This window comes from Petromyzon marinus, chromosome 44, assembly GCF_048934315.1.
Source record: "Petromyzon marinus isolate PM22_M1 ecotype Great Lakes invasive population chromosome 44, UKy_Petmar_22M1.pri1.0, whole genome shotgun sequence".
In the NCBI taxonomy this organism is placed as follows: Eukaryota; Metazoa; Chordata; class Hyperoartia; order Petromyzontiformes; family Petromyzontidae; genus Petromyzon; species Petromyzon marinus.
The window spans coordinates 8,578,929-8,606,020 of record NC_133710.1 but is presented as its reverse complement, the minus strand read 5'-3'; the positions used below and the strand labels follow the sequence as shown (position 1 = coordinate 8,606,020).

General features: G+C 47.6%; 1 protein-coding gene and 1 long non-coding RNA gene across 2 annotated transcripts in view; one reads left to right on the top strand and one right to left on the bottom strand.

Annotated features, from left to right (window-relative positions):
• Positions 1-12,570, bottom strand: part of LOC116951834 (solute carrier family 46 member 2-like) — a 33,723-nt gene extending 21,153 nt beyond the window's left edge. The window contains exons 1-3 of the mRNA XM_076073990.1: positions 10,907-12,570; positions 6,886-7,932; positions 5,614-5,926 (exon numbers count right to left, since the gene is read on the bottom strand). Coding sequence (XP_075930105.1) covers positions 5,614-5,926; positions 6,886-7,917 — 1,345 coding nt within the window. The 5' untranslated portion in view covers positions 7,918-7,932; positions 10,907-12,570. The remainder of the gene's footprint in view (positions 1-5,613; positions 5,927-6,885; positions 7,933-10,906) is intronic.
• Positions 1-27,092, top strand: part of LOC142930896 (uncharacterized) — a 315,254-nt gene that overhangs the window by 258,864 nt on the left and 29,298 nt on the right. The gene's annotated exons all lie outside the window — the stretch shown is intronic.

Sequence of the window (27,092 nt, the reverse complement as noted above, 5' to 3'; positions counted from 1 at the left end):
TACCTTCACCAGCGTGGTGAAGTATGGTCAACTAAGCCCGATGCCTGCGAGCCTTTGTGGTGGCCCTCATCCAATAGTGGACTGACAGAGGGCTGTAGGTGCGCGTGTACATTTATAATACTTTTAAAAAACAACACTGAGATGTTCACGACGTACCTGCTGTGCGTACATGTAACACATTGGCCAATTACCTGATAACTTTAATCTACATTGCCTTATGGTTGTTATTGTTTGACTTGCATCCCACTGGGATTTTTGCACACAGCTTTGAAATACGGTGGGGTTTTTTTTCTGGAAGACTTTTTGCTTTTTTTCCCTAGGATTTTTCTGTTGCGTGTAGTCACTTTAAGACGTTTATTGTTCGTGTTTTTGTTTTGTTGCGGTTGCACCCGAGTCAAGGGCCGCATGGCTCACAGGGCTATACCGAATAAATGAAAGCTGAACCTTCTGAACAAACTCGTTGTGGGCGGGTGGTGGTGATGGTGAACATGTGGAAGGCTGACGCTGGGTTTTCCCCTGCTCACCTTGCTCTCAACAAGTCACCTGCAAGGTGTGTGTGTTGTTCGTTTTCTGGCAGCTTCTCCGTGTGTATTTATAGGCCAGGTTATGACGCACGCCAACGATGTCTTGGGAGCGTCTGTCACATGGTGCTGCTGTTGACACGCACCTGCCACGGAGTGGCTTCGCTGTTGCCAGATACGTTGCTGTTCTAAAAGGGCTGGGAAGCTTACATTCGTAATGAATATGACGGGAGTCTACGCTGGCAGCTACAAACATACAACCCCCCCCCCCCCAAATATTTGAATATCGGCACCCAAAGAATGAGAAGCCTGGACGTTGATTATGTGAACGCATGATCAGAATCATAATATATTTATTCTGAAGGAATCTGATGAGCTATAAAGCTCTTTTCCACAGATGTCAGAGCGGGCTAAAACGTTACAACAACAAACAGTACAATAACATGATAGCGCAAGAGTACAAGAAGGGTGAACAAATCACCCAAACACATACAAATACACATACAAATACACATAAAAATACACGTACAAATACACGTACAAATACACATACAAATACAGTACAAATACACGTACAAATACACGTAGAAATACACATACAAATACACATACAAATACACATACAAATACACGTACAAATACACGTACAAATACACATACAAATACACATACAAATACACATCAAATAAACATACAAATACACGTACAAATACACGTAGAAATACACGTAGAAATACACGTAGAAATACACATACAAATACACGAACAAATACACGTACAAATACACATACAAATACAACACTAAACCATCTCCATCCCACCAGGCAAAGCCCACTTACGTGTTGACTTATTTTTCAGAAGCGACCTGGCCACAAATGATGGCTCAATAAAGTGGCCCATCATTTGGATATTTATGGCACCGAAATCATCTCAATGCATGTTTCTAAATGGCCCGGTCACTGATGTTGTTACCGTTATTTCACTTGTTTACCGAGGAACGCCTCACGTCTCTCTTCCAAGGAGAGGTCCTGCAACGTTTTTGCATGAGGGGGCAATGATGCTTGCTGTCTGCGCGTTGTTCCAAATGAGTAATTTGGAATGCCATTTTTTCAGCTTTGGGATATTTGGCCAATACCGGTTACAATGTGCACGCGATTTGTTTGTGCCATGTGAGAAAACTGGTCAACCGGGAGGAAATCCCATGCAGAACGGGGAGAGAGAGAGAATATACAAAAAACAACCAAATGCTTAGAAAGGCGCCCAATTCGGGTATTGAACCCTTGGGTCCTTCTTAGCTGTGAGGCACAACCATAACCGCTATGCGGCCCTGCCACCCTAACGCTCAAACCTAACACTGCATGGCAACGGAAAACCTTCTTCCATAACTACAACTCTCATCGTGCATCGAGCAAATTAAGCCGCCCGCAAAGTTCTACATCACTCTGAGTATTGTGCTTGCTCGCTTACAAATACAGATACCCCTCCAGACGTCTGTTCGTAAGTCGATCTGTTCGTAAGTCCAACTTTACGCCTGTCGATTCTAAACATGTTGTACGGCGTGCACACTAAACACGAGGAATAGCTTTAAAAGTTGTATAATACTCCTGTAGATGCCACTGATTCATCATGTTCTGCAGATGTATATGCCACCAGCGGTTGAACTTACGATTCTCGGTCAGAACAGGCAACTGGACATACGGACAGGTTTGTTCGTATCTCTGAAAGTTCATACGTCGAACGTTCGTAAGTAGAGGAGTCAGTTTACAATTAAATGTTCGTAAGTAGAGGAGTGTGTGCACGGTATCTCCTTCACTTATACACATTTGAATAACGAACAGACCTCTGGAATCTAACTCGTTTGTAAGTAGAGGAGTCCGTGTACTCAATACGGCCCCAACTCACAGTGAACCTACACCCCCACCACCTCCTGTGCAGTGTGACACTAAAGCCAACTGAAAAGCAGGCGACACCCAACCACCAAATGATCAATCAGCGTAAATTAGTATGGGAAATACATTCTTAAATACCGTATTGAGATAACAAAAAAATAACGATAAGTTTTGAATAAATTAATTCGCGGTTAAATAATTTAGTGGCACGTGCGTTCAATTAGATATTCTCTATGCATTTAATGCAACCAGCAAGATCTCTGTTGTCATTAATCCACACACGCCTGAATATAAATCCTCGTATTAACATCTGCGGGTAATTTAGATAATTAGGTAAATGTGATTGCTGCCTTTGATTATAATCATATTTTTTTTCAATCCGTAATTAGCCTTGCCAGTGCTAATTTAATTAACACGTTAAACCTTGACTAATTGGCTGCACGAAATATCAATGTGTACACGCACGTCTGGTTAAATTTTTGAAACTGATTCAAAAACGAGGGCCACCCAATCTGGCAAGATGATGAGGTCATCATTACCAGTCCTGGCACCTCCAATTAGCACGGCTTGCTAACTTACGGTGCGAAAGAAGTTTCGACATTCGTACGTACATACATACACCTCATCATCAACTCCTTCTGAGATCAAGGAGGTGCCATGTATGAGGCCCCCCAAATTCCTCTGGGTTTGTGTTTTTTTTAAGTGGCCAAGAATTGGCGGTACAGCAAGTGAGTCCCCGATCTGTATGCCTGTGCTAACATGAGTTTTTTTTAATTGAATGCCCCGCGGATTTTCTCCGGCCACTCCGGTTTCTTCCCACGCATAAAGAAGCCAGTACTCATTAAAACAAGGAGTTGGCCAATAATCCCCAATCAATTTGGACATTTTCTACAAATATATCTTGAAACCCGATGAGACTTTCAGGGATAAGTAAGACGAAATTTGCCACCATGGAACCTTCCGAAAAGGCAACGAGACTCTGCGATGCTTTCCTGAATGAAAAAAGAAAACCTGATAATAGGCTTTTCCCCTTTTTTCTGGCAACAAGATAGGTGTGAAGATGTTAAAACACCAAACTGAAAGCTTTTACAAAGAATCATGTCTGCATTAACCACAATGATTGTGATCAGAATGCAAACAAAAAACATACTCTGATCAAAAATAATAATAAAAGAAAACACGACGTTTCGGTCGCAACACAAGCGTCCGTCTTCAGGTGAGAAAATGATCTGCTGTTGTGGCTTTATATAGGCACGGGAAGGAGTTTTGTCGAGTCGTGGCTGTAGGAGTTCACGGGGGGAGGGTTTGTGACATGCAGGGAAGGGTGGGGCTGGAGAAATTAGCAAGTAAAGGAGCTCGAATTAGTAATCGGACAACACGACGCACGGGTGGGTGAGTGAAAATCAAAGCAGTTAAAACTTGACGCGGTTTATCACATCTTTCCAATGATTGCTTAATCTGAATCCATCTTCTCGATTAAAGTTTTGTCTGTGTTTGTATATCTGGATGGTTTCGTGAACAAATCTCTGATGGTGGCCCGAGGGTTTGCAGAGCACCTTGGTCTCGGAGAAAACAATGTCACGTGTTATCAATGTCACGTGTGCCCACAGCGTTGAAACAATGACCCACCACCGCCGAGGTGTTGGTTCTACCGTGTTTCAAATCCGCTTTGTGTTCGCGAACCCGGTCTGAGACACGTCGCTTCGTTTCACCAATGTAACTGCTGCCGCAGACACAACTCAGCTTATAGACACCAGGACACTGCATGTCCGGAATCACATCCTTCACCGATGGGATCAAATCACGGATTTTGTGTACTGTATTGAACCGAACTTGGATCTTGTGTTTGTTCAAGATGTTGGCAATCCTTTTGGTAACCCCTGCTATCTATGGTAATGTGATGGTTTTGATTGGGTCCTCGGAAGATTCTCTACCCATGGTTGGGGATGAAGCTTTGCGGATTGTGCGGTCAGAATATCCATTCCTCCTGAGAGTGTGGCTTACGTGTTTTAAGCTCACTGGCTAGGTGGTGCTGGTTGGAGATGCAACGCGCTCCTTGGGACACTCTGTCTTTAGGAAAGCCACCCACACGAATTCCTATCTAAAGCCTGACTCCCACCACCATCCAGCCCAAAATAATTCCCACATCAAAACGAATTCCCTCATCAAAACACTACACCATAGGGCCCGTTGCATCTCCGACCAGCACCACCGAGCCAGTGAGCTTGAACACAAAACTCCTTCCCCCTCTTCCTCCCCCCTCCTGTGCCCATATAAAGCCACAACAGCAGGTAATTTTCTCACCTGAAGACGGACGCTTGTGTTGTGACCGAAACGTCGTGTTTTCTTTTATTATTTTTTCTATCTATGTGACTTTACCGAAAGAACCAGACCGTATGGATTCCTGCAGTCACGAAAGCTTCAAATCAAGACTATACTCTGATAATATATGTGGCATTGTCCTTGAAACTGATTGGTCCACACCAGAGACGGCTTTCTTTCGAGCCTCTTCTCAAAACGGTGTTAGACCAGAGGACGCCAAAAGGTGAACAGCACAAAGACAATGCCACTATCAGAGTAATGAGAGCTCAGGGTGAGCATCTACATCTTGGGATCTCCTTTGCCAGTACCAAAATATGATAATAGGTTTTTCCCTATTATCATATTATATATATTTAAAAAAAACTGTTATATATTAAATAATTGTTGGTGAACAATGTTTTCCCATGTTTCACGTGAAAGATGTGTTTTTTGTTCTGCTGCCATTCATTGCTGTAATCCTTTTTGTTGTTGCTTTTGTCATTTTGGTGTCCAAGGTCACTCTCGCAAACGAGAATCTCTCCTGATCTCTTGTCTTCTGAAGCTAGTTAAACAAAATAAACTTGAAACTGGAGCACAGGCCCGAAGGGCCGAAGTGCCAGCGACAAAAGGCGCGATTGAAGGTGCAATAGATGAGAGCTTAGTACGTGAATTGAACGAGCTCGTGAGAAATTGACAAAGCGAAACGGTGGGAGGGAACTCCAAAGCAAAGCGGTGAGAGGAAGGCAGCTGAAAGGAGCGTGCTTTGACCTTCACGACGGTGGACGAACACCGTTCAGGGGACACAAAACAGTCAAGCCCGTTAGACCAAGTCCTCAACATCGGCGCAAATGGATCGAATTACTGAGCGACGCACGCATGCACGGACGGGGCGGGATAAGTACCTAGGAAGAACATCGGCATCGTCTTGACGAAGGTCATCACCAAGGTGCCTGCGCAGAAGGACGCGATGCCCATCATGGCCAACGCCTGGTCCGTCCAGCAGCGCGACAGCATCAGGTTGGCGAGGAAGCTGCTGATGTAGATGCAGCAGCCAATGGCCGTGGCGTAGCCCACGAGGTCCGGCCCGAAGCAGAGTGGCGAGCGGAGCATGAAGAGTCCCAGAAAGTCGATGAAGGCGCGCACCACCAGCTGGTAGAGCATGGCGCTGGTGAAGAGCAGGGCGAAGACCGCACGCTGGTCGCTGGGGCCGCCTGGCTGCAAGCGCCATCAGTGGGGGAATCGGTAAGGTCACATTTTGTCTGTATGTACGTGTGCATGTTGAGCTTCTTTCACACCATGCGTAGTGAACCGTGCTAATCGGAGGTGCAGGTTGACGACCCCTGCCCTAGTCCATCCTCTTGCTACTTCCTATCTCCGCCCCCAGCTATGACCAGGACTACCCCAACACCTATCACTACCCCAATCACAACCCCTACCAATACCCCAACCCCTATCACTACCACAACCCCTACCACTACCCCAACCCTCCTTAACCACACTCACCTGTTCTCCCGTGACCACGTAACTACACCACCACCACTTTGATCTCAACCACTGTCATCTTACATAGAATGTTAAAGTGTCTTGGAATAAGGCACTCTATAAATATGCATAAGATGAGACGTTGTTCTGTTTTCAATGTAGTGGCAATTGATCAACAGTGATTCAGCTCTTTGGAGGCAAGGGTTGGTGGATCACTTCCCGTGGCCGCGAGGAAAATCCGCCGTGCTGCAAGATGGCCAGCAGAATTGGCGGTACAACAAGTGAGCTCGTGTAACTTGTCTGTGTGGAGACCTCTGAGTTGTTTTCCCCATGTGTACTTTTGGTTTCCTATCACATGCAAATCCACTGAATACAAAAAACACAAATAACCCACACATCCCAATGCAGGACCCTTCTCAAAAGCAATCATGAGACTCAACTGGAGCTTTCCTAAATACAGCCAGTTACAAATACGGCCGCCGTGAGGCTACGCTGTGGCCCGTAAAGCAACGTCCGTTGTTGTACTGTACTTGGAAGCGTCAACGTATGCTCACCACCTTCAACAACCCGCACTGCAAATCATCCCCTCGATCTTCACGACGTGGGTAACCCCACATCATCCAGCAGTGAGTTGACAAGAGGGATGCACAAATGAATGCAGTGTAAACATAATTTGAAACCGGTGGCCGTACCTTGAACATCCCAAATCTGTAGACGTGGAGGACTCCCTTCAGGGTTACCCTGCTGGCCTTCGTCTGCGGCCTGAAGTCTTTGAGCACGAAGAGCGAGTAGAAAATGGCCAGCGTGTACATGAACATCGCGGCCAGCACTGAAAACGAGCCGTGCTTGAACGAAAGTGGCAGCCTGAAGTTGACAAAGATGTGTCCCGTGATGACGCTGCCCAGCGTGGCCGCCAAGCCAAACGAAAGCTCGAGCAGCATGAGCCTGCGCGAGCTGCGTCCGTGCTGCACGGGCGTTTGAATCCCGCGCCCCTGCCGAGCCGTTCCCTGATTGGACGGCGACGCCTCCCCGACGTCACGGCGGCCGCCCCCGGGCCCTCCTCCGCCGTCGTGGATCGCGGCGGCCGCGCTGCCGTAGCCGGCGGCGGCCGCGTGGCCTCGCGGGCGGTCGGAGAACAACGGGGCGCCCTCCGACGCCTCGCCGTCGTCGACGTCGCCATCCCCTCCCCGCGTATCGCCGTCGCTCCGCCCGACTCGCGAGCTTGGCGGCGGTGTCCGGACGGCTTGGGCCGCGTACGCGTTGGCCCCGGCCCAGAGCGTCGATGAACCCCCGGCGAGGCCCGAGACGAGCACGTAGCCGTAGAGCCACCGCAGGGGCATGCTCACGCCGACCACGAAGAGCAGGAGCAGCTGGGACAACAAGGTGCCCAGCAGGGGCACCACCAGCAGCAGCCGTCGACTCAGCAGGTCTCCCAGCTGACCCATGACGAGGCTGGGCACCATGGAGCTCACGCTCGAGGCTATGTTGTAGAACATGAAGAACTGCGAGGCCCGTTTTTGGGCGTCGTCTTCCGAGCCCGCGGCCTGCGTCGTGGCGTTACCGCCGCAGGCCGCGTGCGTCGTGCCGTCATGTCGGCTGCCCGGTGTCGCTCCGCTTCGCTCGTACACCAGCATGAGGATGGTCGGGTCCACCAGGGAGGACGCCAGACCGGAGAGGAAGGCGACCGGCTCGGCCGAACGGCCCAGAGCTTCCATGTAGGGCATCTGTGCGTGAGTGTGCTGGAGCGTGCGAGCGCAGGTGTGTGAGAGGGAAGCGAGCGAGCGTTTGCTTTCCGAGTGAATGCGTCTGTGTGAGTGCACGCGCGAGAGAGTGGCGGGGTGTGTGTGTGTGTGTGCGTGCGTGCGAGCGCACGTGCGTCAGTGAGCCGGTGTGTGAACTCGCGTGCGTTCGTGAAGAGTGAGCATTAATGCGAGTTGAGTGAGCGAATAAGTGTAAATGCGTGCGCGTGCGTGGGAGCGTATGTTTACAAGTGTTGGCCACGAGCACTAGCCCCAAACACTGTGTTAAGGCTATGCGGGTGACCTTAATCTTTGTATTTTTGTTACAAGTGGGCCCATGAATGTTGGAATGCTGAGTCAGAGCGCGTGCGTGGGTGCAAGTTTGGTGATGGCCACCCACTCTCTCGCGCGCCGTGCCGGCCATCATTGGTGCTCGCTCACAGCACTTGCCCCAAATGTCTGTTAAGGCTATACGGGGTATCTTTGTATTTTTTTGTGTAAGTACGAGCGCGTGTGTGAGTGCTCATGAGTGTGACGTGGGGAGCGGTAGTGTAGTGGTTAGTGCGCTGTGCGACGAAACCCGGCGACCCGAGTTCGATTCCCGCTCGCTGCCAACACCGGTGACGATTAATGATCTGAACCGGTCCTGGGCCCTCCCCTAGGTCGACTCGGCCTCAAATGAGTACCTGGTGAGGTGTGTAGTAAACATCGCCACTGGGGAGACAAAGGCGGCGGGGGGTGGTGCTGGCCACCCACCCCCTCGTGTGCCGTGCCGGCCTTCATAGGTGCTCGCTAACAGCACTTGGCCCACGAGTCTGGTAAGGCTACACGGGGGATCTTTGTCTTTGTGTGAGAACACGTGGAGAGACGGTTAGATATGTTGCGTTACAATTCCAGCGACCTGGGTTCGATTCCTAACAACGCACAGCATTGACGGCAAGCGGCGTCTTCTTAACCTGTCCTGCGGTGTGTTCCGGGGGATACAAAGGCGGTCGGGTGGCTTCCTGACCACACCAACTTCCACGGTCTCTCGTGCAATTATTTATAGAGCGTACAGGCAGCAAGTGTCTGCAAACAGAACGAATCGCCGTATTTGCAGCGTGGTGAAGTATGGTCAAGTAACCACGGCTACGGACTCATCCAGCGGTGGATTGACATTAGCGTTTGTTGACTGACCCTCGACCCGGATTAAACTCGCACCTCCGATTAGCACGGTTCGTAACGTAGGGCGCGAAAGAAGTTCAACATAGATCATGTGTAGATGTGTAGTTATTAGCAGGTGCATGCTATCGATACCGATAATGTTGTTGTCAATACTATTTTGACGTCACGTAAAATCTTAATTGCAAAATACAAAAAACAAAAAAATACGCCTATGAAGAAGAATGGCCCATTGCCCGAAACGTTGCCTGCCTTATACTGTTTCGCCGTTGTGTTCCGATGTCCGGTGGTTTGGCAAGGATGCCGTGTGCGCTACGTCGTCACCTGCGGACAGGGTGCGGTCTCTGGCCTCACCTCTGCACACGGATTCACCTGGACTCACCTCTGCACATGGACTCACCTGGACCCACCTCTGCACAAGCACTCACCTGGACTCACCTCTGCACATGGACTCACCTGGACCCACCTCTGCACAAGCACTCACCTGGACTCACCTCTGCACAAGCACTCACCTGGACTCACCTCTGCACGTGGACTCACCTGGACTCACCTCGGCACACGGACTCACCCGGACTCACCTCTGCACACGGACTCACCCGGACTCACCTCTGCACATGGACTCACCCGGACTCACCTCTGCACGTGGACTCACCCGGACTCACCTCTGCACATGGACTCACCCGGACTCACCTCTGCACGTGGACTCACCTGGACTCACCTCTGCACACGGACTCACCCGGACTCACCTCTGCACATGGACTCACCTGGACTCACCTCTGCATATGGACTCACCCGGACTCACCTCTGCACACGGACTCACCCGGACTCACCTCTGCACACGGACTCACCTAGACTCACCTCTGCACAAGGACTCACCCGGACTCACCTCTGCACAAGGACTCACCCGGACTCACCTCTGCACTAGCACTCACCTGGACTCACCTCTGCACGTGGACTCACCTGGACTCACCTCTGCACGTGGACTCACCCGGACTCACCTCTGCACGTGGACTCACCTCTGCACAAGCACTCACCTGGACTCACCTCTGCACGTGGATTCACCTGGACTCACCTCTGCACGTGGACTCACCTGGACTCACCTCTGCACGTGGACTCACCTGGACTCACCTCTGCACACGGACTCACCTGGACTCACCTCTGCACGTGGACTCACCTGGACTCACCTCTGCACACCTGTCCACCTGTGTCCGGATCTCGCACTCGCTCACTTCCCGCGGCCGCGAGAAAGAAAAAAAAACCCCGATTTTTTTTAATTCGTTACTCTCCAATTCTCGTTTCACGGTCCCTAGGGGGCACAACGTTCATCATTCACGCGACTCTGCCCCCGACGCGCGCTTCGCTAATTCGCCAACTTTCTGAAAACACGGCCGCGTCCTGCTTTTGGTTTATATCATGTTGAACTTCTTTCGCACCGTACTGCGCAAGCGACCGACGTCTTCGGTTATGATCACGCGCACGTAGGCAGGTTGGCTAACCACCTGCGCAGGTTGTTTGACAACGACGTTGTGGAGCAACATCTCTGCCCTCCGGAATCACGCGGGGGCTTCACTCGAACGCGGAAACCGTGACAGCGGGCACAAATTAAAAGCAGTAGCCACACCGGTCGTTGTGCAATTGCTTAGCTCGCTGTTGGCTTCATCCCAACTCTTGGACTTCCCTTTGCCACCGCCACCACCATCACCGCCACCACCATCATCACCACCTGGCTTCTTCTGAGACTGTTCGATAAAATGTCGCGGGTGAAACTCTGGCCTTGCGTCCTGTGAGAGAGGAGTGGTTTTTTTGCGATTACCTTTTCTGGTGAGTGGTCGTGTTTGTTGTTGTGGTTGTTGTTGCTTCACGGTTTGATCTACCGACGCGGCGGTGATGGGCACGTCTATTAAACCTCCCACCCCCTCCGCGACCCCTCTCGCCGTTGTCAACACAGCAGCGCGAACCCAGCACGCACAGAAAGTTAGCCGAGCACGCAGTTCGCGTATGGTGGGGTGAAGTGTTGGGGCCTTCCGAGACGTCTGTGTGGTGGGGTGAAATGTGGGTCCTCCCACGCCTTCCGAGACGTCTGTGCGGTCGTGGAAGGGTTGTCCACAAGAGGCATTCTCTCCCTCTCTCTTTCTTTCTCGAACTCCCTCTAGTGGAGGTCTTTCCGCCAACAAACTATGAACATGTTCATATTCTTGGTTCTTTCTACGTAAAGTCACCACGTAGAAGGGAAACAATAAAAGAATAAAAATATAAAACAATAAAATGTTCACGACGTTTCGACTGCAACACAAGCAATCATCATCAGGTGTGAAAACCACAGCAAGAAAATTTAGAAAAAAGTGGCGTTTTTTTAACGTTATTTAAATAAAAAAAATCTTTCCTATCTACGTGACCTTACCGAAAGAACCAAGAATATCAACTCCTGCCGTCACGAAAATTTTAAGTCAAAATTTTGAAACATTTGATGTTGATTTCTACCACGTAAGGACCCGCTGACTTACGTAGCCTTTGTTTCAGAAGCGACCTGGCCATCACTAATGATAGCTCAAGGAAGTGGCTCATGATCATGTGGACATTTATAGCAGCCAGACACTCAGAACGCGTGATGTTGATCATAAAATGTGGAGGGAAAACCCCGGAGGGCCCGAAGAAAAATCCACGCGACCACGCGGAGAGAGACACGCAAACTTCAAATATACAGGCGGCGTTAGGGTCGCGATCGAACCCACGACCCCCTGTATATCGGGCGAGGTAGTTAACATCTCTCCACCAATTGACGGCCTCCACCTTTACCTCGTACCTCACCATATACGAATGAGCACGCCCTCTGACTGCATCATGATGATCACGAATATTGTGGCTATTGCTCGAAGTCTCTGTGCAGCGTTCGTGATGAGGTTTGGTACCGAATTGGCGAAGCACGTGTTGTTACGGCCACTCGTTCAACCCACAGCTGGCATCGTCGCCGCGCTCGCCGTCAGTAGCGCGGTTCGTTCGACTACACTTCCTCTCACGCTTGCCACCACGCAGTGCGGTTGGTGATGGGGAAGCGTGCAGCGGTAACATTCACAAGCACCCGGGTTCGACTCCTGTCGCGGGCAGCTTTCTTCACGGAGTTTAACGCGTAGTAGTAGTAGCAGTGGTAGGAGGCTTTCGCGACCAATCATGTCCACAAATATAGCTTTAGTTGTTGGGTTAGATCGCGTAAATATTAATGTGTCGTTAAACCCGCCACCACCCGACAACAGCCAAATTTAATAAAGTTTGTCGCGTGAACGACGCGTGCCGATTCGTTACCAGTACACCTCACCGGTGTGTCGAAGAGTCAACCCCACAACTATTTGACGATGCTGGTTGTAATTGCCGGCGAAACGTCAGATGTGGTGGCGGGTTCACTCTCCAGCATACCGGTGTGCTGTACAACGTAACGAATTGGCATGTTTTGTGTATGTGACGGACCTTCGTGACTGGCTGTGTCCGGGTGGTGGCTGGTTTAAAGACACATTTATAATTACACCTCAAAATGTCTGAGTGGAGTTTGTGCGTTCTCTCCCCCCCCCCTGACCGGACCTTCATGGGGTTTTCTCCCGGTTCTTATGGGATTCTTCTTCCCATACCTAACATAAACGTGCAACTGAACCGCTGTTGGCCCAGAACATCGCAATCCTGAAAAGTTACACGGCAGATTAACTGAAAAGCGGGATTACAAGCAGCGACGTCGACCCACCCCCCACCCCCCTACAGCGCAACATTTGGCAGGATTCTGCTGGAAGGAGTCTTGAGATTCAGAGAGTGCAGGGTAAAAAGGCGTTCATGTGTCCTCCGGAAAGACGTATATAGATTATTCTGCATGTGGCTATACAACAACCGCCATTCGCCACTAAGTGGCGGTGACGTCACCACGACGCTTGTGCCAGGCTATGTGCACCCTGAGGCCACGTGAAGTGTCGAACGCCCGCTGGCAGGAGGTCACGGGGCAGACCCAGGTGCCACGGGTCAACTGACTGACTGGCTGATGCACCACCTGTCCCCCCTACTGTGCCAACCTGCTGTGCTTTAGCCACCCGGCGCTCCACTCGTTGTTCTGAGCGTCGCTCCTCCGCCCTCCGTTGTTGTTGGAGGGCGACTGCCTCCAACTGCCCAGTAGCATCCTTCACGAGCCTCCTCCACAGAGGCCGATCTTGACACCGCTGGTACCAGTTATCGGCAAGTCCACTCAGCTCCAAGTCCTCCTGTACCACATCACTCCATCTCTTCTCTAGCCCGTGCCGCGCCCGCTTAGCCCCCTCAATCCGGCCAAACAAAAGCTGTTTCGGCATGCGGTGGCTGGGCATGCGGGCTACATGACCCAGCCATCGCAGCCTTGCCTGCCGGAGGAGCTCACCGATGGGACCCTGCCCAGATCTTTCAAGGATTTGTGAGCTCACACAATCCAGTCTGGTTAAACCCAGGATGGATCGTAGGCAGGCCAGCCTAAATGTTTCTAACCGGCGAAGATGTTCCTATAGGGGGGTCCACGTTTCGCAAGCGTAGAGAAGGGAGGGAATGACCGTGGCCGAGAAGACCTGAAGCTTAGTGCGGAGCGACAGACGAGGTAGCTTCCACACAGCGTTACGCAACCGATGAAAAGATATTGCCGCTCGACTGATTCGGAGTGAGACCTCTGCTGTTAAACTGGAGCCAGCCATAAGCACACTGCCCAGGTATGGGAAACTCTCCACTCTCTCCACAACTGCCCCATCACCGATTGGGAGTTGTGGGGGTGGAGTGACCGATAGTACAAAATACCTAGGCAGGTGCTTAGTTTTGGTGGGGCCGATGGTAAGGCCCCACCTCTTAGTGGCACGCTCCAGTCTCAGCAGCAGCGTCTCCAACTCCTCCTCTGACTGAGCAGCTATTACCAAATCATCAGCATACATAACGTGGTTGAGCAATAGGGAGCCATCCCTTGACCGCACCCGGGCATCGATTAGCCTCCCATTATATCTGTACCATATGGAGATTCCCCCGGTACAGCTATTGAAGGCTTCACGAACTACGTGGTCAAAATAGATGTTAAATAATGTGGGAGCCAGAGGACATCCCTGTCGCACCCCAAGGTGTACAGGCTATAGGAGTAAGTCAAACATACATATTCCCCCCAACCCCCCAGTCCACTTTTAACCCGATTGCACTATCGGCATCATATCAAAAGAGGAAGAATTAGATTAAAATATCTCGCAGAGCAGTACGACCCTGGGTCCGGAGAATGGCCCGTAGAAGCGGATTTCACAGAGCTACTTCCAATATGATGAGAGCAATGATCCGCCCGCATAAGACGCCAACCTCGATATTTCATTACCAGCTGGAATTTATTCAACTTAATTGCGGCACCAGAAATGCAATGCCATGGTTTTTAGTGATATTTTTTGCCAGTATCAAAATGATGAACGTAAGAATAGGCTTTACCCATTTTCTGGCAATTTACCCTTTCTGAAAAAAAGCTTATTCAACAGGCTTTTTCTACAGCAAAAAGCCTTTGTCTTATTTTCATCATCAATGGCACGGGTTTTTGTTGTGTGCAGTTATTGGTGACTGGGCCGTGACCATTCAACTCCCTACGCTTAAGAACCCCGTTAAATAACATGCAGCTTGCCTGGATTCGAACCCAGGATTTTCAGCGATCATGGCTAAGCGCTCTCGAGTTAAAGTTTCAACCGCAGAGTGCATTTAAACAATTTAAACGGAGAGAAAAAAGTTGACACCATTTTGATGCTCAACCGAGATCTATAATGTGTGTAAACGCAACGTTTGCCTTGAGAATGACCGTATTCTCCGGATTGAAAGGCACTTCTGAAAGTCTGACACGCACCAAACCTGTCTGCTGTCAATAAAGTTATTACAATCTGGTCACGCACGCACACATCATACCTGACGGATTACGAGATGCACTCCCAACGTGCGCTTAAATACAGGATGAAAACAAGCGCGCCCTACACAGTCCCGGGGAATACGATGAAGCCATTTGACAGCGATTATTGCTCTTCACAATTAATGCCCGCGACTATAACGTCACTAAGTAAAAGCCATGGACATAACCGTAAAGCAACGGTGCATTGGCCAATACCTGAGCCATTTGCAGGGGAGAAAGCATCCAGCTACGAGGTCTGACACGTAAGCAACTGGATCGTTCAAACTCGCGAGGCAAATGTGCATTTATAAATCAGTTATCTCTTGTGAATCCGGCTACTGGACAGACGCCTTGAAACTCTGTAGGTGTGCGGGTTGTTGCAAGTGAGGCAGAATGGCACAAGTTTAAGCAGAGAAACGTTTTGCGCTGGCTTAAGCCGTTACCGAGAAAACAGGAGTCTGATGACGCAGTCGCAAAAAAGATTAACCCTCTGAACATTTCCCCAGCGGCTGTGGCGTGTGTGTGTGTAATTTTAGTAGCAATAGCTGCAGTCACGCATGTACGTTGAACTTCTTTCGCACCGTACGTAGCCAACCGTGCTGATCGGCGGTGCGGGGTCAGGACAACGAACTAAATTAAAAAAATATTAAATTTTGATTTACAGCTTTCGTGACTGCAGTAATTCATATTCTTAGCTCTTTCGGTAAAGTCACGTTGAAGGGAAACAATAAAATAATAAAATATATATAAAACAATAAAAATTCTCACGACGTTTCGACCATAACACAAACGGTCGTCATCAGATGTGTCGGTTTGCATTACTTTATTTATTTTTAAACGGTGTATTTATTTTTTTAAAATAAATAAATTAATGAAAACCGACGCACCTGATGACGACCGTTTGTGTTATGGTCGAAACGTCGTGAGAATTTTTATCGTTTTATATATATTTTATTGTTTCCCTTCAACGTGACTTTACCGAAAGAGCTAAAAAAAACATTAAAAAAAACACACGAGTCTTCAGTCTAGGTTTAAAAGTGCATAGCTATAGTGGCTTCTTAACATCAGAAGGAAGAGCCTTCCAGACGGCCGCAGAGGCGAATCTGAAAGCGCACGATGCAGTGGCCGTCTTATTCGATGGCCAGCCAAAGGCTGCTGCTGTGATGTTTTTTGTTCCTTGACGAGACAACGTAAACATACGCACGGCACATTTGCCAATTCACTGTTTTCGGCCATACCCCCATTGCATGTGATGTACCGTGCTGATGCGCGACCTTGGCAATTCGGAACTTGACCACCTACCGTTGTTTTTTGGATTCTTCCCCGATTTTATTGTTTGTTCCCGCTGTAACCAGGTTTCTACTTCGTGGGCAAACCCTCATCGACAGTGGTAATGTGACGCCCAATGACTTTCACCCCGTTCAGATATCACTCGCCACTGATGTTAGCCGTGTCCAAAACACAAAAAAAAATCTCCGTCACCGGGTTCAATAACGCGCTGCTCTAATCGTTTCGCCACTGCTTCTGCAACGGCCGAGATGGGCATTGTGAAATACTTGAGTTCCTATGAGAATGTGTGTAGCTCCCATATGTCGGTCTATATATATGACGTATGTAGCAAAGCTTCCAATACACGGGTCTCGTGGGGTATGTCACCATATAGTGTCTATTTGTTTACACCGTATCAACCCATCAATCCACCCTCTGGGGGGGGGGGGTATAAGCACCGACAAAAATGACGGATTGAAAGTAGAAGGGATAACAGATGGATTTGAGGACGATTCGGTTAAGTGACTCAAGAGTATTGATACGACGGGATTAAATGCATTCGACTCGCCATCAATCTGCAAAAAGTTTTTTTTTGGGGGGGCCTAACAGAATCCTTCCTGCACCAACAGGCCCGAAAATAAATCTTTGGTTGAACCGCAGGCTCTTTAATACGATAAATAATTGACGGCCGTTTGGCCTTGCACTGCCGAAGGAAAGCCCACTCCATGCCACGTCAGTCTTGGAGGCTCTGCTCGACCATACTTCACTGACATGCGGCTCAGCATATGGGTCGCCGCGGTGTGGCGACTCTACGATGCGTCGTGCGATTTAAGATCTTCGGTTGTTGCACCGTTCCGTTCCGTTGCGCGAAATGTCATCGCAACACCACCACCGTTGCTTGTCTCAATCATCCGCGGGCGTTGGAAGCCTGCGCAAAATGTTCGCGAGGATATAAAAAAAGAGTTCGCAAGTCGCGATCAAAGATCCCAAATGAAATAGCGACGAGACTTTTGCACTTTTTCCGTGAAACGTTGTGCAGAGAAATCGACAGCCTGCCGGCTCTGTGACGTCATCAAGTCCTCAAAAGCTGCGATGATTCCAAGATATATGTCCGGCAGGCTGATATCGCGTGAAGCGCAGTCGATCTACGTTTAAGCAAATCTTGCTTCGTGCTCGATGTACATCGAGGCGCAAAGAACCCTGACACGTAAAAATATTAGTCTCATCGTGAAATGTGATATCATGGCTTATCGCGAGAAATGATATCACGGGAATCCTAGTTCAATGTCATGCATGATTGTTCATGTGGGAAGTTCCACTTTGGTGTTTGGCCAATCACCTTGTGTGGAAGCGAAAAACCAGACGGCACGGAGAAAGCCCTTGCAGCGCCTGCTGGTCAGCCACTGCCACGTGGAGATCAGGTGTGCAGGCGGTGCAACTGCAATGGGGCCCCGCTGGGTCGGAGGGGCTTAGGCAACGTACGGCGCAAAAGAAGTTCAACATACGGTAAGCTCACGGCCAACGCCGGTGACGATTTTCTGAAAGAGTCCTGGGCCTCCGCTAGATGGACTCAGTCTGGTGCGGTGTGTAGTAAACATCGCCAATCGGGAGACAAAGACGGCCGGGCGTGGTGCTGCTGGCCACCCACCCCCTCGTGTGCCGTGCCGACCTTCACAGGTGCTACTCACTAACAGCCCTTGCCCCTAAAAATCTGTTAAGGCTACACGGGGGATTTGTGTCTTTGTCGTGTGGGAGTACGTTAGTGTTTAAAAGTGTGTTCGTGTGTTTGCATGTATGTGTGTACGCGTGCAAGTATGCAACAGTTAAAGTGTGCAAGTGAAATGCGCATGCCCTTCTGTGCGTGCTCATCTGTGCGCGCAAGTGCACGCGCATTGCGTTCGAGTATGTGTGTGTGTGTGCGCACATATTTGTGCACTAGTGTGCTCGCACGCACGCCGTCGATGCGACGCTAATTTTCACACGCACACGATTGGGAAGGCGGATTTGGAGAGGCTCCAATGGATCCCTTGCACCGGGGGGGGGGGCATGCCCAGCCACGATCCCCTCCTCTGGTTAGCGACACGCTCGCTCCTTATGCTTCACCAGCACGACGTCGCATATCCGACCGTCGCGTGTCCGGCCACAACCTTGACGGGCACGTCCCGCGCAGTGCCAGATTATCCGAGTAGCAAAGGTAGCTCCATATCCTGCGGGCCCCGCACTTTCAAGGGCCCCGCGCTAAACGCAGTCAAGCTATCCATTCCGGTTCAGCGATTCTGCACTTGCTCTGTTACTATAGTACTATACTGCCTTCGGATTTTATGAACGACTGGTTGTTTCACTACTCTTTGGATCTTTCGGTAAAGTCACGTAGGTAGAATTTTTCTAAATAATAGATGTGCTCTATATAATAGATGTGATCTATTATTTAGATTTGTTTTTCTACCTACGTGAATTTACCGAAAGAACCAAAGAGTATGGATTCCTGAGGTCACGAAAGCTTCAGATCCAGACTGGGTGTTTCAGGTTAGCGATTTGTCGTATTATCTGGCTGTGTAGCAAATGAAAAAATACAATGACTTCACTATGCAAGTAAAACATTTGTATTCTTAGCTCTTTCGGTAAAGTCACGTTGAATGGAAACAATAAAATAATAAAATATATATAAAACAATAAACATTCTCACGACGTTTCGACCATAACACAAACGGTCGTTTGATAAGAATATGAATTTCTGCAGTCACGAAAGCTTTAAATCAAAATTTAAAACATTTGTTTTTTCATATTTCTGTAAAAAAAAATTGTATTTATGGCCCCTTTATAACAAATGCTGCAGGCCCGGCACTAGCTTCATCCTGCGGAACTCCCGCTCCAGGTGGGTGATCGTGTGCGCTGTGCACGGTGTCAAAGCCCCAAATCTCTGCAATGTGTTCACAAAGCGGCCACTTTCGAACGTGGCCGTGCATGTTCATCTCACGTGCCTTGTTTTACTCTGCGTGGGGTTTTTTTTTGTTTGCGTTGGTGTCGTTTCTTAATTTTGTTGAGTCGTTTTTTATTTCGCTTCGTGGTTGTCGGGGTTTTCATTCGCTTGTATGTGTGTTGAGCAGTGGTGTAGTAACTACATTATCAGTGGTGTAGTAACTACATTACCAGTGGTGTAGTAACTACACTACCAGTGGCGTAGTAACTACATTACCAGTGGTGTAGTGACGACATTACCAGTGGCGTAGTAACTACATTACCAGTGACGTAGTAACTACACTACCAGTGGCGTAGTGACGACATTACCAGTGGTGTAGTAACGACATTACCAGTGGCGTAGTAACTACACTACCAGTGGCGTAGTAACTACATTATCAGTGGTGTAGTAACTGCATTATCAGTGGCGTAGTAACTACATTATCAGTGACGTAGTGACTACATTATCAGTGGTGTAGTGACTACATTATCAGTGGTGTAGTGACTACATTATCAGTGGTGTAGTGACTACATTATCAGTGGCGTAGTCACTACATTATCAGTGGTGTAGTGACTACATTATCAGTGGTGTAGTAACTACATTATCAGTGGTGTAGTGACTACATTATCAGTGGTGTAGTAACTACATTATCAGTGGTGTAGTAACTACATTTTCAGTGGTGTAGTGACTACATTATCAGTGGTGTAGTAACTACATTATCAGTGGTGTAGTTACTACATTATCAGTGGTGTAGTAACTACACTACCAGTGGCGTAGTAACTACATTATCACTGGTGTAGTAACTACATTATCAGTGGCGTAGTAACTACATTTTCAGTGGTGTAGTGACTACATTATCAGTGGGGTAGTGACTACATTATCAGTGGTGTAGTGACTACATTATCAGTGGTGTAGTGACTACATTATCAGTGGTGTAGTCACTACATTATTAGTGGTGTAGTCACTACATTATCAGTGGCGTAGTCACTACATTATCAGTGGCGTAGTGACTACATTTTCAGTGATGTAGTGACTACATTATCAGTGGTGTAGTAACTACATTATCAGTGGTGTAGTTACTACATTATCAGTGGTGTAGTAACTACATTATCAGTGGTGTAGTTACTACATTATCAGTGGTGTAGTAACTACACTACCAGTGGCGTAGTAACTACACTACCAGTGGCGCACTAATTACATTACCAGTGGCGTAGTGACTACATTATCAGTGGTGTAGTGACTACATTATCAGTGGTGTAGTAACTACATTATCAGTGGTGTAGTAACTACATTACCAGTGGTGTAATAACTACATTATCAGTGGTGTAGTAACTACATTATCAGTGGTGTAGTAAAGACATTATCAGTGACGTAGTAACTACATTATCAGTGGCGTAGTAACTACATTATCAGTGGTGTAGTAACTACATTATCAGTGGTGTAGTAAAGACATTATCAGTGACGTAGTAACTACATTATCAGTGGTGTATTAACTACATTACCAGTGGTGTAGTAACGACATTACCAGTTACGTAGTGACGACATTACCAGTGGCGTAGTAACGACATTACCAGTGGTGTAGTAACTACATTACCAGTGGCGTAGTAACTACATTACCAGTGGTGTAGTAACTACATTATCAGTGACGTAGTGACTATATTATCAGTGGTGTAGTAACTACATTACCAGTGACGTAGTAACGACATTACCAGTGACGTAGTGACGACATTATCAGTGGCGTAGTGACGACATTGTCATCTCAGGACGTGCGACAATCGGTCAGGCGGCGGACCCTAATATTTGTTTGTCTCGCACGGTTCCATCTATGAAATTATAATATATGTAGTGGTAATGATGGAGACCCAGTCTTCTTTGGAGGCAACACGTTTCTTTAAAACAACTCTAACGGTAACACAAGGTCCCTGATACAAAGGGGTATCGGCCTCTTCCACCCGATGCCCTGGGGAGGTAAAGCCTCCGGCCTAGCGTGCCTTAATCACTGGGACCACTTCCTCAATATATCTGAGCCCTCCGGCTAGGGGGACCTCGGGGAGGCTAGCCGACCCGACCCAGCCAAGGTTCTCGGGTCCCGGCCACTGGCCCGCTTCGTCCCGGCCCTTAGAAGGACGTCAGGTCCGGGGTGTTCCCAGGGTCCTAGTCTAAGCCGGCTCTTCGATCTTCAGCTGGACGACGACTGGCGAACCCGTTCAGAGGTCCGACTTATATACAGCTGCCAGGGCCACTCCGCCCCTGGCCACGCCTACTCTCTGGAACCTTCAGGAGGGATCTCACCTATGGCATAATCCCCCAGCTCACACTGGGGGCCTGGGGTGTGTACCTCCGGTTCCCAACCGCCCTCTGGATTCCCTGGCCTAACGGCGTTACTTGATACAGGCCGTACTCGCTGTTGCCCCTTGTTGACCCATGCCTGACGCTACACCAGGTAAGTAGTGGTAACCGCGTGTAACGCTAACAATAACCACTACATTACCCCCCCCCCCCCCTCGTCTCGGCTGCCAGCTCCCACCCCCTCTCTCTTTTTCTTAAGAACATCGAACACAACAATGAGCATGTGTGCCTCAACGCAACAATGACAACAAAAAGAAAAAAACCCATATAAATACCCCAGCCCACCTCTACATGTGTACATTATTTACAAATATACATGGGAGACCGATGGTGCATGCTCAACCGCTCACACCCCGTGGTACGCGCACGATCAACGACCGCGACAACGCAACCGACTGTCGACAAAATCAAGGTGGCAACGAAGTCAATCCGACAGAAGGGGAAGTGTGTGTGGCGTGGGCATGTGGAGAATCACAAAAAAACCGGGGGGTCTTGGATTGGGTCCATGTAGCGGAACCATCGTACGTAGTGCAATGTATAGTAGTCTGGTGTATAGTGTTATGCATAGTAGTTTGTATAGTAGTGTCGTGTATAGTAGCATAGTGTATGGTAGTGAAGTGTATACTAGTGTAGTGTATAGTAGTGTATTGTGTAGTGTATAGTAGTGTATTGTATACTAGTGTAGTGTATAGTAGTGTATTGTGTAGTGTATAGTAGTGTAGTGTATAGTAGTGTAGCGTAGAACCCCTCTGAACGACCACTCCTTTTAACGACTAATCGCTTAACGACGGGCTTCCATAGAGCCCAATGTGTAGTGTAGTGTATTGTGTAGTGTATAGTGTAGTGTATACTAGTGTAGTGTATTGTGTAGTGTATAGTAGTGTAGTGTATAGTGTATAGTGTAGTGTATAGTAGTGTATAGTGTAGTGTATAGTATTGTGTAGTGTATAGTAGTGTAGTGTATAGTGTAGTGTATAGTTGTGTATTGTATAGTAGTGTATAGTAGTGTAGTGTATTGTGTAGTGTATAGAAGTGTAGTGTATAGTAGTGTAGTTGTATAGTAGTGTAGTGTATAGTGTAGTGTATAGTAGTGTAGTGTATAGTGTAGTGTATAGTAGTGTATAGTGTAGTATATAGTGTAGTGTATAGTAGTGTATAGTAGTGTAGTGTGTAGTGTATAGTAGTGTAGTGTATAGTAGTGTAGTGTATAGTAGTGTAGTGTATAGTAGTGTAGTGTATAGTAGTGTAGTGTATAGTAGTGTAGTGTATAATAGTGTAGTGTATAGTGTAGTGTATAGTGTAGTGTATATTAGTGCATAGTAAATAGTGTAGTGTATAGTAGTGCATAGTGTAGTGTATAGTAGTGTATAGTGTAGTGTATAGTTGTGTAAAGTTGTGTATAGTGTAGAGTATAGTAGTGTAGTGTATAGTAGTGTATAGTAGTGTAGTGTATAGTTGTGTATAGTGTAGTGTATAGTAGTGTAGTGTATAGTTGTGTATAGTGTAGTGTATAGTAGTGTAGTGTATAGTAGTGTATAGTTGTGTATAGTGTAGTGTATATTAGTGTAATGTATAGTTGTGTATAGTGTAGTGTATAGTAGTGTATAGTAGTGTAGTGTATCGTGTAGTGTATAGTAGTGTAGTGTATAGTGTAGTGAATAGTTGTGTATAGTGTAGTGTATAGTGTAGTGTATAGTTGTGTATAGTGGAGTGTATAGTTGTGTATAGTGGAGTGTATAGTAGTGTAAGGTTGTGTATAGTGTAGTGTATAGTTGTGTATAGTGTAGTGTATAGTAGTGTAGTGTGTAGTGTATAGTAGTGTAGTGTATAGTGTAGTGTATAGTGTAGTCTATAGTGTAGTGTACAGTGTAGTGTATAGTAGTGTAGTGTATAGTAGTGTATAGTAGTGTAGTGTATATTAGTGTAGTGTATAGTGTAGTGTATAGTTGTGTATAGTGTAGTGTATAGTAGTGTAGTGTATAGTTGTGTATAGTTGTGTATAGTGTAGTGTATAGTAGTGTAGTGTATAGTTGTGTATAGTGAAGTGTATAGTAGTGTAAGGTTGTGTATAGTGTAGTGTATAGTTGTGTGTAGTGTATAGTAGTGTAATGTGTAGTGTATAGTAGTGTAGTGTATAGTGTAGTGTATAGTAGTGTATAGTGTAGCCTATAGTGTAGTGTACAGTGTAGTGTATAGTAGTGTATAGTAGTGTAGTGTATAGTGTAGTGTATAGTGTAGTGAATAGTAGTGTAGTGTATAGTGCAGTGTTAGTGTAGTGTACAGTGGTGTAGTGCCTCCAAGGAGCCCAATGTGTTCGCTTACCGACCATTCCCTTTAACGATGGGCTGTTGTAGGTAATGTAAATTTAAATTAATGCATTGATTAACCATGTTTCTTTAGATAACATATGCTTACAACGGTGTTACTATTTTTATGTATTAATAGCCATTGTTTAAATATTACAATGTAACTTTTTGTTGGGTGAAAAAGAGTAAAAATATTGACTTAAAGCTTTCGTGACTGCAGGAATTAATATTCTTTTAGGGTCGTCCATAAATGACGTCACGCGATTTTGAACCCCCCCCTTCGTCACACGGAGTCACAAAAAGTCAGACCCCCCCTCAAAGCTCTGCCTCCCCCCCCCCCCAAATGAAACATGCTTCAAATCGCTTTAAACTATTGTCATTGTAGTACGTATTTATTCTTCTTTGGTTCTTTCGGTAAAGTCACGTAGAATGAGAATAAAATAATAAATTGATAAAATAAAATAACACAATAAAATTTTCACGACGTTTCGGCCACAAATTCTCACGACGTTTCGGCCACAACACACGTTTCGGCCACAACACAAGCGGCCTTCATCAGGTGATGAAGGCCGCTTGTGTTGTGGCCGAAACGTCGTGAGAATTTTATTGTGTTATTTTATTTTATCAATTTATTATTTTATTCTCATTCTACGTGACTTTACCGAAAGAACCAAAGAAGATGAATCCTTGCAGTCACGAAAGCTTTAAATCGATACGTATTTATTGTGGCGCTGCACTCTGATGTTGTAGGAGAAAACATTTTTTAAAAAGTCTATTTAATCAAGTAGAACGTATTGTCTATTTTTTTTAAGTTGCGCATTTTGATGTGACGTCACATTTCTCACCCCCCCCCCCGCTCGTCACACATCGTCACAAATGTCTGAACCCCCCCCCCCCTAATAGGTGCGTGACGTCATTTATGGACGGCCCCTTGGGTCCTTCGGTAAAGTCACGTAGATAGGTTCAAAGAAAAAACTTTCGATGCTATCGGAACAAGTGAAGGCTTTAACGTGCATTTCCGAGACTCGCTTATCGACCAACTCACTTAGCTCCCGGTTTCGTGGAGCCAATTACCGTCACTACGGGGGGTTATACTGTATGTGCAATGTTGAACTTCTTTCGCACCGTACGTAGCCAACCGCGCTAACGGGATGGCGAACAACAAACTAAATGCGCACAGACAAATTGATGGAGCAATGAAATCGGTTCTTTGCGTTGGGTTGCTGGGTGAACACATTTGCTGGGGCGCCAGGAGATGGTCGTGGCTTTGAGGACGCCTTCATCCAGCGGTGGATTGATCATGGCTGATTTCGATGATGATGAATTCTTAGAGGTGGCTATTTTTTTTTGGTTTGTTTATTTTCGATTTCTGGCAAGGAATGCTTACGTCTGCAGTATTTTACAGCTCCGTCGTGAGCGATTAGCACGGTTGGCTCCATACGGTGCGGGAAATAAGGTCACGGGACATGAGCTGCGGGTAGTGTTCGATTACCATTCGTCTTCTTGTAATGTCTCAGAATTAAAAACAAAAGTACATGAGCACCGTAGAGATGAATCTCCGTTTGTTAGTATAAACAGCACCGTGGCTCGGGATGGATTCAATAGACGTTGCGTCTCAGAATTCATGATTTATCTCACGTTCAGAATTCTCGGATCAAAGATTCCCCAATCCTTTAAGAGACTGGTTTGGGCTGTTAACAAGCACATATTAAGGGCAGGAAACAGCATCTTTAGGTGGTGGCGTGGTCAGCATCATGCCTGGCTACCTTCATCTTCCCGGTGCCGATGCTTGCACACTGTACCAGGGATTGATTTTAATGCTGAGTTAACCTAGGGGAGGCACAAAAACACTTCAGATGTCACTCACCAATGCTATACCGTATACTCCAGATTATAAGACGCACCGTCCCCCCTTGTATTTCTATGCTAAAGTTGCGTGTGGTGCGTGTTATTATCCAGTTCGTGTGGTGCCTTGTGCTACCAGCTTTGCATAATTTTACTGAGACCGCGCATGCGTTTTGGGTCGGTTTTACTTTCCGATGCGCCTTACAATCCAGAGAATTCGGTAATTCACGGTTGGAAATCGAACCAAACTCTCAACGTTCATTGCGCTTGTGCGCTCACCACCTCGCCACCGCTCCCCACTTTTAATCGAACGCACGTAGCACTTTGGCGAGCACAGTTACGTCTGCTCCGAGCGAGAATATTTTTTTATTCACACATCACACACACGCACACACACGCCCTATGTGTTATAGCAAAGGTTGGAGAGGGGGTGTGTGTGTGTGTGTGTGGGGGGGGTATTTATATGCACACAATATATATTACGGCGTTTCGTCGGCGCGACACCACACCTGGCATATGCGACACGCATCGATAGACTCAGCCCCGCAATCCAGCTTGCGAGTTGCCTGGCCCCCCACCCCGAGTGCGCTTGGTCAGCTCGCCGAATGGAAAAGTGTCAAATCTGTCCTAATCCCCTCTTCTGCTCCGCTCGGGATCACAGAGCGGTGGTGGTGGTGGTGGAGGAGGAGGGGGGGAGGGGGTCACTGGAGTTCAGACCCTAATGCATCTGGTCCATGGCCGGGAGGCGTCATAGAACTGCGGATGGAGTGGCTGGCGTTGTGTTTCGCCGCGAGCGTCGTGGATTCGCTCACGGGCGCACTTGATGCGGCGACACGATATCAAAGAAATCGGTGCCCTCTCGATTTTTTTGTTTTTTGGGGGGGGGTGGGGGGGGGGCCTGCCTCTTGAATATCTTTGTGTCCCAACACTATTTTGTTTTGCGTGTTATATTTGTTATCATCATCATCATCGGAGCGGTTGTGTGCGAGTGCACTTTTTTAGTCTTTAATGGTTTAAAGAGACCGACATGTCTTTGAGCTTTAGATTGGCTGTCCGAGCCGCGTCGGTGGGGGGTTCTCTTTCATCAAAAAAAATTCTAAAGCGCCCTAAAAATTTATAAATACGCCAGTGTGATTTTTTTTCTCTCTCTCTCTCTCTTCGAAATTCAATTACCCGATTCAAATATATTAATTTTAATATCTATACGTGCTGGAAGGGCGGTGTCAGGCTGGCAGCTGAGCCATTTTTTTCTGCTCTCTGGCCCCCTACCAAAATGTTGTCTTTATTTTACCTTTGTGAAATAACTGCTGGTGCCATGTGGTGACCACAGCTGAACCCCGCTGGTTCAGTTACAGAGTGGCAAAGAGTGGGGGCTCAG